General features: G+C 43.9%; 1 protein-coding gene across 1 annotated transcript in view; it reads right to left on the reverse strand.

Annotated features, from left to right (window-relative positions):
- LOC308223217 (unconventional myosin-X-like) overlaps positions 1-16,041 on the reverse strand; it is a gene marked incomplete at both ends in the record, with an annotated part of 95,066 nt that overhangs the window by 27,595 nt on the left and 51,430 nt on the right. Inside the window, 6 exons of the mRNA XM_080621970.1 lie at positions 2,031-2,336; positions 6,608-6,714; positions 12,598-12,712; positions 13,487-13,611; positions 14,581-14,661; positions 15,359-15,467. Of these exons, the coding sequence (XP_080478096.1) occupies positions 2,031-2,336; positions 6,608-6,714; positions 12,598-12,712; positions 13,487-13,611; positions 14,581-14,661; positions 15,359-15,467 (843 nt within the window). The remainder of the gene's footprint in view (positions 1-2,030; positions 2,337-6,607; positions 6,715-12,597; positions 12,713-13,486; positions 13,612-14,580; positions 14,662-15,358; positions 15,468-16,041) is intronic.

Consider the following 16,041-nt stretch of genomic DNA (forward strand, 5'->3'; position numbering starts at 1 on the left):
CCAGAGGGCATGTCATAAGCTATCACAGGAGGAAACAAGTAACTTAATGCTGTTTGTTCTTCAGAAATCCATGTTAGCTCTTAACTCCTTTATCAAGCATTTACCACTGTTTGTTTCAGTATCTTAAAACTGAGGTTAGGTTGACTGGTCCACAATTCCCTCATTCTTCCTCTTCCCATTTTAAATGTGGGTTTGGAATTTTCCCATTTTATGGAAATTCTACTCAATATCTGCAAAGGAAGAGAAAGCGAGAATAAAATAGAACTGCTTCAGCTGGTTCCTAAAGTACCCAAACATTGATTTCACTAAGTCTGGATGACTCTGCAATCTGATTTATTCGAGCATTCTCTAACCTTTTATTTTCCTACTAGGTTCTCAATTCACATCTGTGCTAACTGTATTGTTCCTTCCAGGAAAGACAAAAATAATATAAAGTACCTCAGCTTTCTCAACATTATAATTTTTTCTTCCTGTTGAACAGTAGAACCAAATTGCTCAATATCTCCCTAAGTGTATGCACAATAACTGCATGCCAACTTTGAGTTTGTTAGGATTCATGTTGCATCTTGGGCCTTCTAATTTTCTCCTTGCATGTGTGTTGGGTTTTTTTTGCTTGTTCTCAGTAGATTAGCCAATCTGCAATTTCTGTGGACTTCCACTTCATTTTTGAGGTCCCATGGAAGTTCAGGATTTAGTCAAGTTGGTCTGCTAGTACCTTTTTGGCTACTCACTCTGAATGAAGCCATTTGACTTCAAGCAGAAAATGAAATCAAAATGAGCAGTTCACCCAATTCCTAGAAACACTGACACTTCTTTACAATGATGCAGAGTTCATCACACCTTGCATGGGGCTGGGAACCAAAGGGCAGGAATAGAAACACACTAGACTGAATAAGCTAAATAGGTTCTTTTATCTGGGTAGGAACAGGCTCTACATAGTACAATGAGGACTTCAGACCCGAGAGAGCGTCTGTAGTATTTGACATTCTGAACTTGCACAGCTGTTGTTGAAAACTGACATATTGATAAAATGGAGCCTTCAGTGTTGTTCAACAAATTCCTTGACCAAACTTCATCACTGGTGTCACTGACTCCATGTCTTGTCCCAGCAGATACATCACCCTACTATCTCCAGTGAAATTGCAAGCAATTTCTTTTTCTTGTGACATGATTCTAACCCTAGAATTTTCTGATGCTTGTCACACACCTTAAGTCTGCCAAGATCCAACATCAGGACAAGTATGTTACAAAAGACTATAAAAACCATACCAACTATTTATGAAAAACTTAATGTCACAGGTTATTTTTTCAAACTTATGTAATAATCTCATAGTTGAAGTTTTATGCTTCTTAAAACAAAAGAATATCAAAAGAGACACCCAGTTTTGCTAGGATGTAGGTAACCATGGAGTGAACAGTAAATGATACGAGGCACAAGATTCTCAATAGGTGTACTGTCACTGCTCACAGATTGCCTCTTTTTGTCACATTAGCTTTTCCTTTCTCCTCCTGATCTCTCGACACATCCATATCCCTGATGAGAGATACACAGCAGCAGGAACACATGTAAATTCTCATGAATGTAAGAACAACAGTAGCCAGAGGTACACTGCCCATCTTGCTCTCTGATGCATCTTACTGGACACACCAAGACCCATGATACTGGTATCTTCTCATATTGCTAATCCTTCCAGAGTTTGGAAGACTGCATAAATATTCCTTTACCACTACAAAGGCAATGACAAAAATATTCATCTCTGCTCAATTGGTGAAGCTTTCATGTACTTTCCAAAGCAGAATACCATGTAGATTCCAAAGGGAAAAATGCACTGCAATTTGACTTCCTAAAGGAAGCAGGATACTCCTTTTCTATGCTGCTTTTCTATTCTAGGCTGCCCACAAGTGCACCCCAACTCTGTCCCCTGGCATTGGGCCACTTTCTCATGCAACTGCTGTTCCAGTGTCACCAGACCTGCCTGTACAGCTCCCTCAGTGCTAGGGAACTGTAAGTGCAAGATACCATCTTGTACCTTTCCTTCACCTCTTCCTCTTCCTGTTTCCTCCTACGCTCCTCCTCTTCTTGCCATTGTCTTTCCTCTTCCTTTCTTCTGATCTGTTCTTCCTCTTCTTGCCTCCTTCTCTCCTCCACTTCCTGCTTCCGACGGAGTTCCTGCTGCAGCAGGTGCTGGTAGAGGCTGCGAGCCAGGCGGCCACGCCAGTGCTTCTGCAGGGTGACCGCAGAGGCCTTCAGTCGCAGCAGGCTCTTCTTCCAGAAGTATGCTCGGTAGTTCTTTTGGATTATAACAACACTGGCTAGCACCTTCCGATACTTCTTCCTAAAAACAAAACCAGATACTTAATGCACCATGAAGTAATACAGGTCTTGCATTTCTCATGCCCTGGTATATTTTGATCAACCTTACCACGTCCACAGAAAAATTAATTTGGAAAAGCAGTCCTCAGAAATGACACAATTTCTGTTCCTTTACTGCCATTACCCATAAATCATATCCTCCTCACTGCTCTCACTCTTCTATCTACCATTGGTTTGTTTCCATGGGCGCCTATGTTTGTGAAGACTCTCAGAGGATGAGGGACAGGTATTTGGCACACGGAAAGAGATGGTCCACTGGTCCAAAGTCTCCTTGCCTTGCACATACACACATTCACTGTGCAATTAGCATAATCACTCAGTGTGGATTTATTCTAATAAAAGTATCTAAGTGGCCTCACTATATGAGAACCAAGTCCCAAACTGCCCTATATTTTCAGTGGCCAAAAGTGATTTACTCTAGAAAAGCAAAAATGGGGCACAAAAGAATCTGGTCGCATTAATCTTGCATTGTTTGGAGGAAAACACAGTGATACTACAACACTGACTGCTGAATGTAACATTGTAACAGGCTCCCACAAACACATACTTATATTGCACAATATTTTGCTTAAACAATAATGATATTATAATCAACTTTGCAGCACTTTAAAACCAAAAAAGCATAGTAGGGCCTTAAAAAAAAAGAATCATCATTCAGTATTTCTATAGTCTGGTGAAGTTCTAGAAAAGTCAGCTCTTGCTTCTGCATTACAGACTATTTTTACCAAGGACCTGAAAAAAAAGTCACTGGTAGAAGTTTGTACATGATACACAAACGAGGCAAATCTCAAAGAGTTACTATTACACAGTAATCTGTAAGCTATTTGTAAAGCTAAATTTGTAAGCTAGATTCAAGAAAACATTAAACAATCCAAAAGAGCCAAACATAAAGTCTTGTATTGAAGAATCAAAGGCCAAACACACCTGATGTGGGACTAGATTAGAAAGCATCAAGTCAAAAAAAGATTTTGGGGGACAGATGATCAGATCCCATCAAAATGCTATAAAAAAAAAAAAAAATTACTGGGATTCTTACACTTGCAAGCAGAAATACTGTGTAGAAGGGGACTGCACTGCCTCTTTTATCCTGTATTCAGTGTTAGCACTTTCATTTCAGGAACAATGTTAGACCCTCAAGTGATTTCTGAAGAAGCAGGATTGGAAGCAGAAATTCAGGCTTACAGAAAGAGAGCACTTGTTTAATGACCTTAAGAAAGAGAAGGCTATGGAAATGCTTGATCCCTGTCAAAGTACCCACATCTTTGGGTGCCATTTCCATTTATCCAAAAGGAGACATAAGATTTAATTGACCTGAAGCTGAAGTCTGTTCAGCCTGAAAGTAAGTGGATATTTTTTAGAAGTAATTGAATATATCTTAGACACCTTAAGATCTTGCTGTAGGAAAATGATCATTGATACTATTAAAATCAAAAGCTTCTTTACTCCAAACCAAAATTTGCAGAGGGAAATGCTATGGGTCTGTTATGCAGGATCTTAGGCAAGTAGGTTACAGTAATCCTGTGAGGTCTTGCAGTCCTAGAAAGCACACTGCTCTCACATATCCTTCCCACAGACCTTCTGCAATCCCCTGAGGAAAAGACACACCTCAAAATCCCTTTCCTGGCAATAAAACCCTTTTCAAATGGCAACAGGGACCCATGCTGACAGTTTGTCACCAACCTGCACAGCAGATATGTCAGCCTAGTCAAGAAAGCCAGGAGAGGGATGCTAATAGCAGTAGTGTGCAGAGGTCATGCTCTTTTCCATAAGTATTAAATCAAAGGGAGGAAACACAAAGAAAAGAAAAGGAAAAGGAAGAGGTGATAAGAAGTGGGAGGTTTTAGATTAATTGCTCCGGAGCTGCAGTTCCCTCACCGCTGCTCCCTCTGTTCTCCCTGTGCCCTGCACATGGGGTGTGAACAGCTGCAGACGCACCCTCTGCCAAGGCAGATGTAAGCGCATCAAAAAGGGTACTCTGACTTTTACAAAATGCATCTGCCAGGAACTCTCTCAAGTGCAACATGTGCCAAGCCCTGCGCAGCTACAGGCCAGCTCTGCCTGCTAATCTGCCAGGCTGAAGTGTCCCCTCATTCCTCATGACCGCAGCCAAGCTTGCAGACGCCCTTCGGCTGGAACTGCTGCACACAGGCCGTGAATTTCATTCCCCTTGTTCAGCTTTCCACTCACCCTCTTGCACTGACCTAGGAAATAAAACCTGCAATCCGTGCTGAGGAGTTGGGAGACATCCTGACCATGTATCACAAGAGAAAGCAGGGTGACTGCAAGGCTCCTATGCTGCATGTTGGAATTTAGTTAATTACTCTGTTGATGAGCTGTACTTAGCAGTTATGCCTCCAAGGACTAGCGAACACAGGGCTATGGAGTAATTTCTTACTGTCTTCTTCCCCTGAGCAATAAAGTCCTGCAGAATCCAGGGACACAGCCAAATTTGTACATGGATCCTGCAGCTTAGAGTTCCACAGATTAGCTATAAAAAATGGGATCACTTGATTTGGGCTTGATTTTGTTGTCTCACTTTTAGTGATTAGTCAGAGATACTAGGCTGTAGGGAATGAGACAAAGAAAACATTCTCATCCTTAGGACTGATTTTCCAGGCTCACAGAACAAGCTCACAAAAGGGAAGAAGCCAGTAAAATCTTTCCTGTGGCATATGTACCCCTTCTTCACCAGCCTACTTCGCATGAGACTGAATGGATTTAAATACACTTATCCTTGCAAAACTAACAGAAATGGTGTTAAGCTCTAGGCAGCACACCCTGGTAGTCCTGATCTCTGCCCAACTCTGCACAAGACCATTCAGCACTCACCCAGATGAACTCCTTCTTGCTGGACCTTCTCCAATACAGGTGCAGTGCAACTGGAAACTCTTCACAAAAAGTTTTCCTGTGTCCCTCCCTAGCTCTTTCCTCACTCCCTGCTCTCCTTCCCTGCAAAGTCCAGTTACCTCCAGCTGCTTGTAAGGATTCCCACTCTGGCTGCGGAAGTACAGCTTGCTCTTGAAGATGGGACTCAGAAGAGCAACATGTGGGATGTGCAGACTGGACGACTTCAAGATTTCTATCCAAAAGGAACACTGCTGCAACACTGTCTCCATCACAGCCCTGCAAGGCAGCAGCTACCTTCCCAGGAACTCAGAAAAGCAGTAATTCAGTTTGCCTGCAGTGATGTTTCCCAGAAAAATCAATTTTCCTGTGCTAATCTCTACCCCTCTCTCCAAATGCTAGACACAAAGTAAAATAGAGCAGAGGCCCTGACACAAAGAACTTGCAAGCTAATGTATGAACAATGGAGCTAGCTCGTTTGTCTTCCTAGAGGGAAATAAACCAATGAATAAAAGCCCCTGAGACCGAATGTGTATTTTGCTGGTATTCCACATTAGCAAGGCAGGGTACAACCTTGCACACATTTCACAACGCAAAATGAGCTACCTGGTGTAACTGGAGCTGTAAGAAGAGTTCCTGCTGGAAGAGCTCTGCTGGCCAGGGCTTTCACCTCCTCACATCCCTGACTGACAGGTGTCTGGAGCAGAGACCAGCCAGGAAAGAGCATCTTACTGCGATTAAGTGTGCATGCCACAGTCATTAAGGAGTCAGCTGTTACACTGACTGTGAGGGGCAGAGGAGGGGCGGTTTGTCTGCAGTTGGTTTTCTCAACCCTTCTCCAGTCAGGTGCAAAAGGGAGCGGCAAGAGGAGATTACTGGTGCAAAGCTGGCCAAAAACCAATTCTGAAGAGTTAATTAAAAGGAGAGGGAGATCACGAGGCAAACAGGCAGGGTGAGGGAAGAGGGTGAGCAAAGGCAGAGCTGCGAGTTGAGGAAGAAGCGATTTGCAGGGGGAGCAGAAACCAAGAGTTGACAGGCATAAGGAAAAGGAGGGGACCCAAAGTATAGGTGGGGCTCAGCCAGGAGAGCCCTGAAGGCAAGGAAAAGGTATCATCGGAGGCAAGCAGTAGGTGCAGAGGTCCCTGCAGAAGCCTGCTGAGCACTGCTAAGGGAGGGTGCCAGTGTGCACAGAATTGAAGAAGAGGTATCAAAGGTGCAGAAAGGTTTCAGCAGAACTGATGCTGGCAGGGAGGGCAGATACCGCAACTCTCCCTTGGAATACTGGAGGGGGAGAAGGGAGGGATGCAAAGGGACTAAAGAGCAAAGCAGGGGGTCGGGGCAACCCAGGCACGCAAGCACAGGGATGGTGGGGCAGCCCCCAGCACTGACCTTGCCATGTAGCCCAAGACGTGGGCCCGGATGACTACAGCTGCTTTCCTCAACTCGTCTTCCCGATCCTTCTCCAGCTTCTGCTCAAGAGCTTCCTTCAGGAAAACCTGACGCCACGGGGAGGAGTTTCAGTAAACACAAAGAGAGGAAAGAAGTCAGTCCCCGGGAGAGTCGGGAGATTTCATCCCCGGGTGGCCGGCGCTGAGCGCGCTCCGTGTCCCGGCGGCCGCCGCCGCTCCAGCGCACACCTCGGCGCCTCGCCCGGGCAGCCCATACGAGGGGCACCGGGAAAAGTTCTGCAGCTACACGAACCAAACTCCGTGCCCAACCCCCACCGCCCTCACGCTGTGGTCAAGACTTAAAAGAGAGAGGGAGGGAGCGGAGGAAGGAGGGGAGGAGGAGAGCCTGTGCTTGCGCCTGGGATTAACTCTTTCCCGGCTGAGAGCTTTCCCTGCACAGACCAGTATCTCCCTGCAGCTGGCACTGATACCTACTTGGGTGATTAAATATTTTGCAAAGGGACTCCTCAGCATTTCAAGGGAAGGGAGGAAAATTCAGATTTCTAGACTCCAGGAAGAAATCTTAACAGCGATCCTGATAATGGAAGACAGCTGGAAAACTAAAAGCCCCGTCGGGGTGCAAAGCTGAGTGCGCCCTCAGTCCTCTGGAGCTGAAATCCTTCCCCAACCTCCAGGAACTCAGAGGTGGAAATGCTTCTTTGCTAAAGAGGCTCAGCAGTGGAACATGCATTAGGGGAAACTGAAATATTACTAGTTGCACTTCAGTGTCCCGTATTTTAATTCTCAACCATCTTTCATCACCAGTATTTCAGTCCTTTGCTCAGTGCCAAACACTTATTTGAGGGATGACGGTGCTATCTTAGAGACAAAAGGACTGAGATACAAGCAAGATAAGGGCATGTTTACAGGAATTGTGCTGACATATCTGAGGTACTTTAAATTAGCTGGTTTGCATTATGTTACCACAGGTTTCAGCACAAATTGCTCAAATAAATGCTTTGCTTTTTGAGATGGACTGCAGCATGCATGGAGCTCCATGGCACTGTGGGTATGCTGCTAGCAGTACCCAGCCTAGAATAAGCTGGCTAAGAGCCATGTCCATACAAGCTGTAGTCAGAGCAGCAACTGCCATACGGCCACACTCGTGTGACCTGCTGCCTGACATTGGCTAAATCACTGCCAGTGCCAGCAGCAGAACGGACTGCTACTAGGAAAGTGCCCTACTTGTTAAAGCACTGCCATGAACACAGGCTGTGAGCTGACACTCATAAACCTGCAGAACTACATTAATCAGTAAAAATGCCTTACAAATTTATTAGATCCATATGGCTATGCTGAGAAGCCAGAGGGATGTCCAGAGATTTGAACAGTTTAGTCCAGTGCTCTACACAAACTCTCCCCTTCTCCACTTACCTCCCCTTATATCTCTGTATGCCTTCCCTTCCATCACTGCGTTTGGCCTCATCACTTATTTAGGCTCTTTCCTCCCCCTGCAATGATCACCACGTACTGAAGCCTCTCCCTGAGTTATTACCCGTAGCCAGTGATTTCCTTGGACTCGAATTTTTCCCGGGAAGCCATTTCCATTAAGATGGCCTTAAGAAATGAGCTGGTTTGTAATGACTAAGTAACCATGGGTAGCCTTAAAAGAAGGTTCATTATCAAGGTACTGCCAACCATGAAGCTGGCATCCTTCCCTGCAAGTTGTACATCCACTCCCTCTGTCAACTCAACAATCTTTTAAAGACTTCTTTGAGGCAGAGATTGCTCTTTCCATTACATTCCAGAACCAAGCAGCAGTCACCCATTTCAAGAATGCAGCCAGCAAAACACTGTCTCAGTCCATTATCTTCATCAAATTGCAAAAATACTCAGTCCCTCAGTATTTCCCTAGCAAGCACAGAATTTTCTGTGTCAGTAAGGAGGGGGAAAAAAACCCCTAACTTCAGCGCATGTGAAGTTCAGCAAGACCCAACCTTAACCCTATAGGCTTTTCTATGCTTGAGAGTGAGGGGTTAATCTCAAATAACGAAATAATACCTAGTTATAAGCAATTGGCATTTTGAGGATTTTTTTTCAGACTCCCATAGGTGACAAGAAAGAGTAAAATGTATTCAAATCCATAAATATTTTTGATGCCTTGTAGAAATAACTTGTAAGGTGGCCATTTCTTTGTCATAAATCATACTCACTTTCTGAAAACATGAGATCACTTTCATCTGAGGAAGGAATGACTGAACAAAACAAACATGGTTACTTCTATCATATCTGCTTATATTAGACACTGGACAAGTTTTAAACCATAGTGCAGCACTGGTGTTCCTCACAACCTCAATGCCTGCAAGCACTATCAATGCAACAGTGAACATGTTAAGGTTACGTATAGATACATGCAGGCACAAATGGAACTGCGTGTGCACCCATGTGTTTATAAGTGGGCTCATGTGATTCTTGGGGACAACACTAGGAAAAGCAGGAAGTGGGTCACTGTGACCTGGATGCCAAATAGTCTACAGAAATCTCCTCCTTCAAAAACGCCCTGCAAAGCAGCAGTTTGAACTGTGGAAATTAAAGCTTTCAAACAGCAAGGATTACTGTGTTAAACAGCCATAAGAAACCTGTGTTGTGGGTATGGCCAAGTATGGCAGGAGGTCCAGGTGCCCCAAGGAAAGGGGCACAGAAGCTGCTGCTCCATCCCCCCCCCCCACTGAAGACAAGGACACGTTAGCACAAGCTCTTCCATCATCACACTGCTTGTTTGCATCCAAGCCCTCATGTCTGTCATGCCACAGGATAAAACCTTCCTTATATACATTAATATCTCTTATAAACATTAATTTGACAATTGCCAACACAGCAGCTGCTCTATTCTTAAAGAAAAACACAAAAGATCATCTTGCCCTTCCTTCTCCATTTCCTTTCCCAAGATTCACAATCCCTTGCACTAATTCACGGACTCTTTTCCTTCCTCTTCCAAACAATTGCTAAGGATATAATTATCCATCCATTCATTTTGCAGGAAGTATTCCCCCTTCTATAAGCCTTGCTCTTCACCCACCCCTTATACTTCTTCCTAGGTTACATCCCCATTGGCCTGTCACACCTTTTTCAGTAGCTACTTGTGACTCCATAAGCCAAGGTTAGTTCTGGGAACTGCTATCTGGGTACCCAGAGCTGCACCTGTAGCAGCAAATGGCAGCAAGGGCACACAGGGGACTTTTCCTCCAGGACAGTGACCTACACTCTGTGCCCCTTAGTTGGTAACTTCAGCCTTACCTGAAATCCTCTGGAAAAGTTAGGCAAAGTCAGGGCTCTTATCAACCTAAGTATTCCAGGCCTGTGTTACATAACACCCATTAAAACATGAATGCAGACAAGGCACTCTGTAAGCCAAACCCAAGACACAACAGCTGGATGCAGGCAGCAAGGAAGGGACTACCAGGAAGCACAACTATTCTGCATGGCCTCACCTTGGCATCTGCTTTCCTAGGCTCAAGCTTTCTGGAGGCACTGGCACAAAGCAGAGTTGCTTGAGGGGTCTCCAAGGGAGCAATGAAATGGCTTTGCCACCATCTGAGCATGAGAAAGAATGTCAAGCAATTCCTCTGAAGAATGAAATGTCAGGGCAATGGTGACAGCACCCTAGAGCAGCCAGGGGCTGGTCAGCCATTCAGTATGGCAGCAAGGCTGGAACAGGCCAGGAGAGCCTTGGAATGATACATTCTTTACAAAAAATAGAAATGCTCTCCTCTACTAAGATACACATCTCTAATGCAAATTGTGCTGAATATAAATTAACTTCTATAACCAAACAAGATGGCTCAACTGCTTCCCAACTCCTTTCAGTTTTCTTTCTCAGTCATAAAGAAATACAAAGACTGTCAACTCTTAATAATTTCTTTCTTTCCACAACATTCACACTTGAAGCAACCAGTGCCCTCGCAGAAAGACTGCTGTTTACCAACATGCTGCATACAGCTGTTCCAGCCAAGTTTTAGTTTATAGGATGTAATTGTTCCAAAAAATTACATTAGAGTACATCAGGTGTTTCAGCAAAATATAAACACCTTTTGTTTGCCACAGTTTACCATTTACATTGTTTTTCCAAAAGAATTTGTTTGTGCAGGTCAAGGAGTGAGCAAAAACAGACAGATGGACTCAGTCCTTCAGGATGCACAACAGGGGCGGAAGAGAAAAAGGATCCCATTGCTGCCAGGGGCTCAAAGCAGCCTGGATTTCCTGCTTGTCGTCAGTCTGTTGTAGTCCATGAACTCCAGTTACATATAACCTTTTATACTTTAAGAGGTGAATATGTGCACATGAGTTTGGTCCTCACATGTATTTCCCTGCTGCCCTTGCTGTAGGCCAGCAATCTTCCATCTCTTGTTATGCTAGGAAGAAAGTTCAAATTCCATGTTTACCGGCTCTAACCACCACTTTCTAAAGCTTCCCCAGCACAAGCAGATCTGCAATACACACACACACTCCACACAGTCCTCAACACTAAAACGCTGTGAGACTGGCAGCCACCCAAGCAGTGTGGGCTGTCTAGGGACAAGAATGACTGAAATGGTTCCTGGTTTGCAGGGACCAATGAGGAGACACCAGATTCCCAAATCAAAGATGAGGAACACTTTAATCATGGAGCAGACATACAGCTAAGTGATAAAACCTTCATTCTTGAATGTAAGTAGAGGAACGTGAAGGAAGGCCATAGAAACTTCAGGCTAATACATCTCCTTCTCATAGCAAAAGCCAGTGGTTTCCTTGGTTGTCACACAGAGTTCATAGCCCAGACTACCAACTGGCTATCACCACTCCTCTAAGAAGAGGAGAGAAAGAGCTCGCTTTTTAAGAAACATTGTAAGATACCCACTCATTAAGAAATGATTGCTCAAAGTAACACATACTGTTATCTGATCTCCTAGCAAATTAAATGTGACTATTCACTCAAATCGCTTCAGTTCCATTGTGACCCTGGAAATACTCTGACCTACTTTTTTGAAGGCTTAAAGGCAAAAAATGCAAGAAAAGTTGCTTTCATGGACCACCATATGCTCTGGATATGGACTGTATACCCTCTACTTAGAAATGCTGTCTGTAACTGGACACCATCCATCTTGGCATGTTCTTTGACGAATTTACTGGAGTATGTGGAAAGTTGTGATAGTTTCCCTCTCCCAGTTTCTATAGCAACTGCACAATGCTTACATCTATTGCTATGTGAAGCTGCCTCAAAGCTTGAAAAAGTTCAGAATGAAACACCCAGCTCCCTCTCTATGAAATGAGATAGTGGTACATTTCCATCTGGACATCTGGAGAAAAAAAACAAAACCAAAACAAAACCAAATACTCTAAACAAAGAAACCCAACCCACACCCCAAATCCAGACTGTATCAGGCAAGAGAGAATTGTTAAACATTCACCAGAACAGAAATAAAATCTGAATTCTGCAAGTGGTAAGAAGCATTTGGATACCTTTTCCTAGAAAAGGTATGCTAGCATCTGGGCTAACTGCGTAAACCATCAGCTGAGCTTCCACAGCAGAAAGCTGCCACATATCTGGTGATCTAGCTACCTATTCACAGTTTAATATATACCAAGCAGCAGCTCACTGCCTCCTGCAAGAATTTGGGTTAGCCAAGCAAAGCAAAATGTCTGGCATACAAGGCAACTGTATAAAATGAGACCCACGCTTGTCCTCTTTGGATCCTGAAATTGGATTAGACACAACAAAGTCAATCTGGCTTGGTCAATGAGAAGAATTTTAGACAAAATTAAAAAGCCTTTTACATCTCTAGGTACATAGTCTGAGAAATAGTTGAGATGTGACAGGTTAGTTGCATAGTTCAATATATTTAAAGGGTCATCACTGCTTTGCCCTTTCTACTGGCTTGAATTTCAACAGATGCAATGGCATACCCTTGCACCTGGAACAAAGCCATACCCCACACCACACTGATGAAGTACCTTGGTTTTACCCAACTGCCATTCTTTCTTGCTGCTGTCATAGATCTGAAGAAAGCCTCCACATACAGCTCTGCTGTTGTCTGAAAGACTTGGCCCCTTCACAAGCATCTTGTACCTCAGAACCAAACAAAATCTCATGAGATTATGTAAAACAGTAATGCGTCCCCTCCTTCCTCTCTAATCTTTTAACTTTAATTATCCTCCTCCCATTAGTCCTTCTTCCTCTGGGACCTCCCTTCTTCATGTTTGCCATCCAATTTGGAAATCTCCATCCCCCAGCCTTTATCTGTTCCTTCCACACTGGCAATTATTGTTGCAATCCCAGTAATAAACTACAAACCAAACTGCATTTTTCAGTAAAGAACAACTGTCTTTCTGGAACATGTGCTTTCATCAGACACAAGTTATTCTGTTCAGTATAGCGGTGGCATTTAATGCTGCAAGAGACAAAGGAAGCAATGTTCAATGGTCTCTTCTAGCCTTAAACTTCAAGAAATCCTTTTGATGCAGCCAATTAAAAGAAATAATCATTTTTCCAATTTTAATCCTCAACTATACTGTCCATTAGAATTTGCTTCAGCCTATTTTCTTTTCACATATCATTATGACCAGCTGGGTTTCACAGCAGCACACAAGCGAATCTGTGGCAAAGCTACAAAAAATAAATTAAAAAAATGGAACGCTTGGCTACTTTTCCATTCTGACTCTTACCCTAAAGGCAAGTCCCTAAAATGGCTTCCAAATCAGTCCATGATATGGGCAACAAGGCCAGGTTAGAAAAACATCCCACGAATTATTCATATCAGTAGTAGCAGTTATAGAGGGAATAAACATACAGAATTATATACAGTGGGGCTATTACAGCATGTGGTACAATGATAGCAATTACCTGCTAAGAAAATCCTGGAAAAGGCGCCGTATTGGGAAACCTGCTCTTCGAACTTTCACTGTCTCCAGCATCCCTGAGTACCGGAGCTGATTTAGCACCACATCTGGATTGAAGAGGTTCGGTGCCTACATAATGATCCAAATTAAAAACCAAGCAAGCATGGAGACAGAAAGTGTTGATCTTGGTGTTATTTCTTTGCTGACTTGAACGTTAACTGTTCCTCTGAACACAGATAGTCACAGGCTGTATATCCATTTTGCTGTAGAAAGTCAGCCCTGCATATTTGGGCATGCCAGGTGAAAAGGGGAAGTCTGGGTCAAGGGAAAAGCAACCTCACAGCTCTGCATGGTTCAGAAAAAGGGACAAAAGGGAGCTGGGCGATCCTGGAGAAAACCCAGCGTGCAGCCTGCTGTCATATTTGGATCATGGCAGTAAAGCAATGATATTAACGCATACAAGATGTAGAACTCTGACTCAGTTCTATTTACAGTCTCTCTCCAGCCAAACTAGAGACAAACTGGAGAATTCCTTTCTGGCATAAACCTCCGAGCAGGCTTTCTTCTGCCATATCTCACACAGTTTCAAAGTACACAAAGAAAAATTATCCATTCAGAGCTCCCCACTCAATCTAGTTAGCAGCATATCTTCCATCACAGTCCACAATACAAGCCAGAGCCAGTCTCTAAGCACTGTAAGTTGCTCATGAAGTATGCACCTCCACTGCCTCAGAGCCAGAGATCTGCAGAAGATGCTTCCTACTGCACAAGTCCTGCATTCCAGAACAAACTGGCTACAGGCACCACAAACAGGATCAACTGCTGCTTCTCCCACAGCTATGGACTCTGCACAAGCACAGAAAAAGGTAGGAATGGCTATAGCGTACCATACGCAGCACAGTCTTTTAATCTGATTACCAGAAGGAGGGTGTATTTTTCCTCAACTATAAAACAACCAGAATGAAAAAAGGAAGCTGAAGGGGGACTGCTCCTATACACTGCGTATACCCTGACAGAGGCACCTGTCAGCCATTTGTGCAAGTGAGTGCTCAGGAAGGTTTGTGTGCATGCATATGTTTTGCTGGAAGACAGACTTGCCTTTTCTGTATTTGGTTTGATGCAACGGATGAAGAATGGGTTGGAAGTACTAAGTGTGGCCATCAGGGAATGGAGAGAATCCTAAAAAGCAGAAAGACAAAACCCAAAGGATCTGTCACAATAGGTGGGAAAGGTGCTACATTTGATGCAATAGGATCCTCATGTATCCTTCCCATTCCTAATGTTCTTCGCCTACCAAAACATCAGCAATGCAGGAGATCACTTCCTGTCCAAACCACACCCACAGAGTTAGTTTACTGTAACGCTGTTCTAACATGGACATCATTGTTCTCAGAGCTGTATAGCTGATGCGAGTTATTTTTACAAGTCTCTCAAACTTTAAATATAGGAAACTTAAACTGTGAAACTAACAGAAGGTTTGCAGACAATCTAGGGGCTGAGATTCATACCTGCAAGATCCCCCCAGTAAGGTTTTCTTGGAATTGCCACTATATCAGTAAAAGATGTGGCCTAAAAGGACACATTCACTCAGCTGAAACACCAAACCAACATGGAAGATCAAAGAACCTCAAGAACCTCATATACTCAGGAAACTATTATTTTCCTCTTCCACCCTGGTCAGTCTTAGCATCTCACATTTCACATCAGAGAGAAATCCTTGGGGCAGTGGCACTGTTGTTTTTTAGAACAACAACATTCCTTCACATTTCCAGTGCTGAACACAAAACAAGGATGAATGACTCCTCTTGGCTGCAGGCATTGCTTTACCCATCTGCTCCTCCCCAGAAGCCTGCTGCTGTCTTGGAAAACATCCTACCCTGAACTGGGAACTGACAGTCGGTCTGCGCCTCTGGGTGCCCATCTTCAGTGTCTCTTCACTGCACCGGCTGCAGACTCTTTCAAAAAGGTCATAGATGAAGTCCAGCCTAAGGGAGAAGAAAAGAATTAAAGAAGATGCAAGACACCCACTGCCTGTGAGAAGATGGCTTTCACTCTCAGCTACTGCCCTGTCCCAGTGTGAACCACCTCATTTTTATTCTTGTTGTGACACAGAATAGCTGCAGGATGCAGTTCAGCTGTGCACTTCAGTGAGGAAATTAATACTTTCCATGTGGCTGCCCAGATCCTGCGGGCTGCCCTGTATGCCACACTCAGCTGCAAAACCAGAAACTCCATCTCATGCTGTCAAGTAGGATATTACACAAAGGAAGATCTCCATTCTGCCCTGAGGAGGACATCTCCCTCAAGGTATATGCCCCCAGGTGAAACTACATTGAAGATACTCCAGCTAGACTGTGCTGTCACACCCTTCCTGACCTAGCTTTCATGGCTAGCACACATGACATGTTCATACAATTGCAATCACAGCCCTTCTGTGGCTAGAGGACTTCTAGAGCTACCCTCAGTGCAGGTCAGCTCTGGGGAATCTTCCACTATTTTGCCACTCCTTAGACAGTGGTGCTGGTTGTTATGAAGCTGCACAAAATTCTCCATCACTGA

The sequence above is a fragment of the Psittacula echo genome, assembly GCF_963264785.1.
Source record: "Psittacula echo genome assembly, chromosome: 6".
NCBI lineage: Eukaryota > Metazoa > Chordata > Aves > Psittaciformes > Psittacidae > Psittacula > Psittacula echo.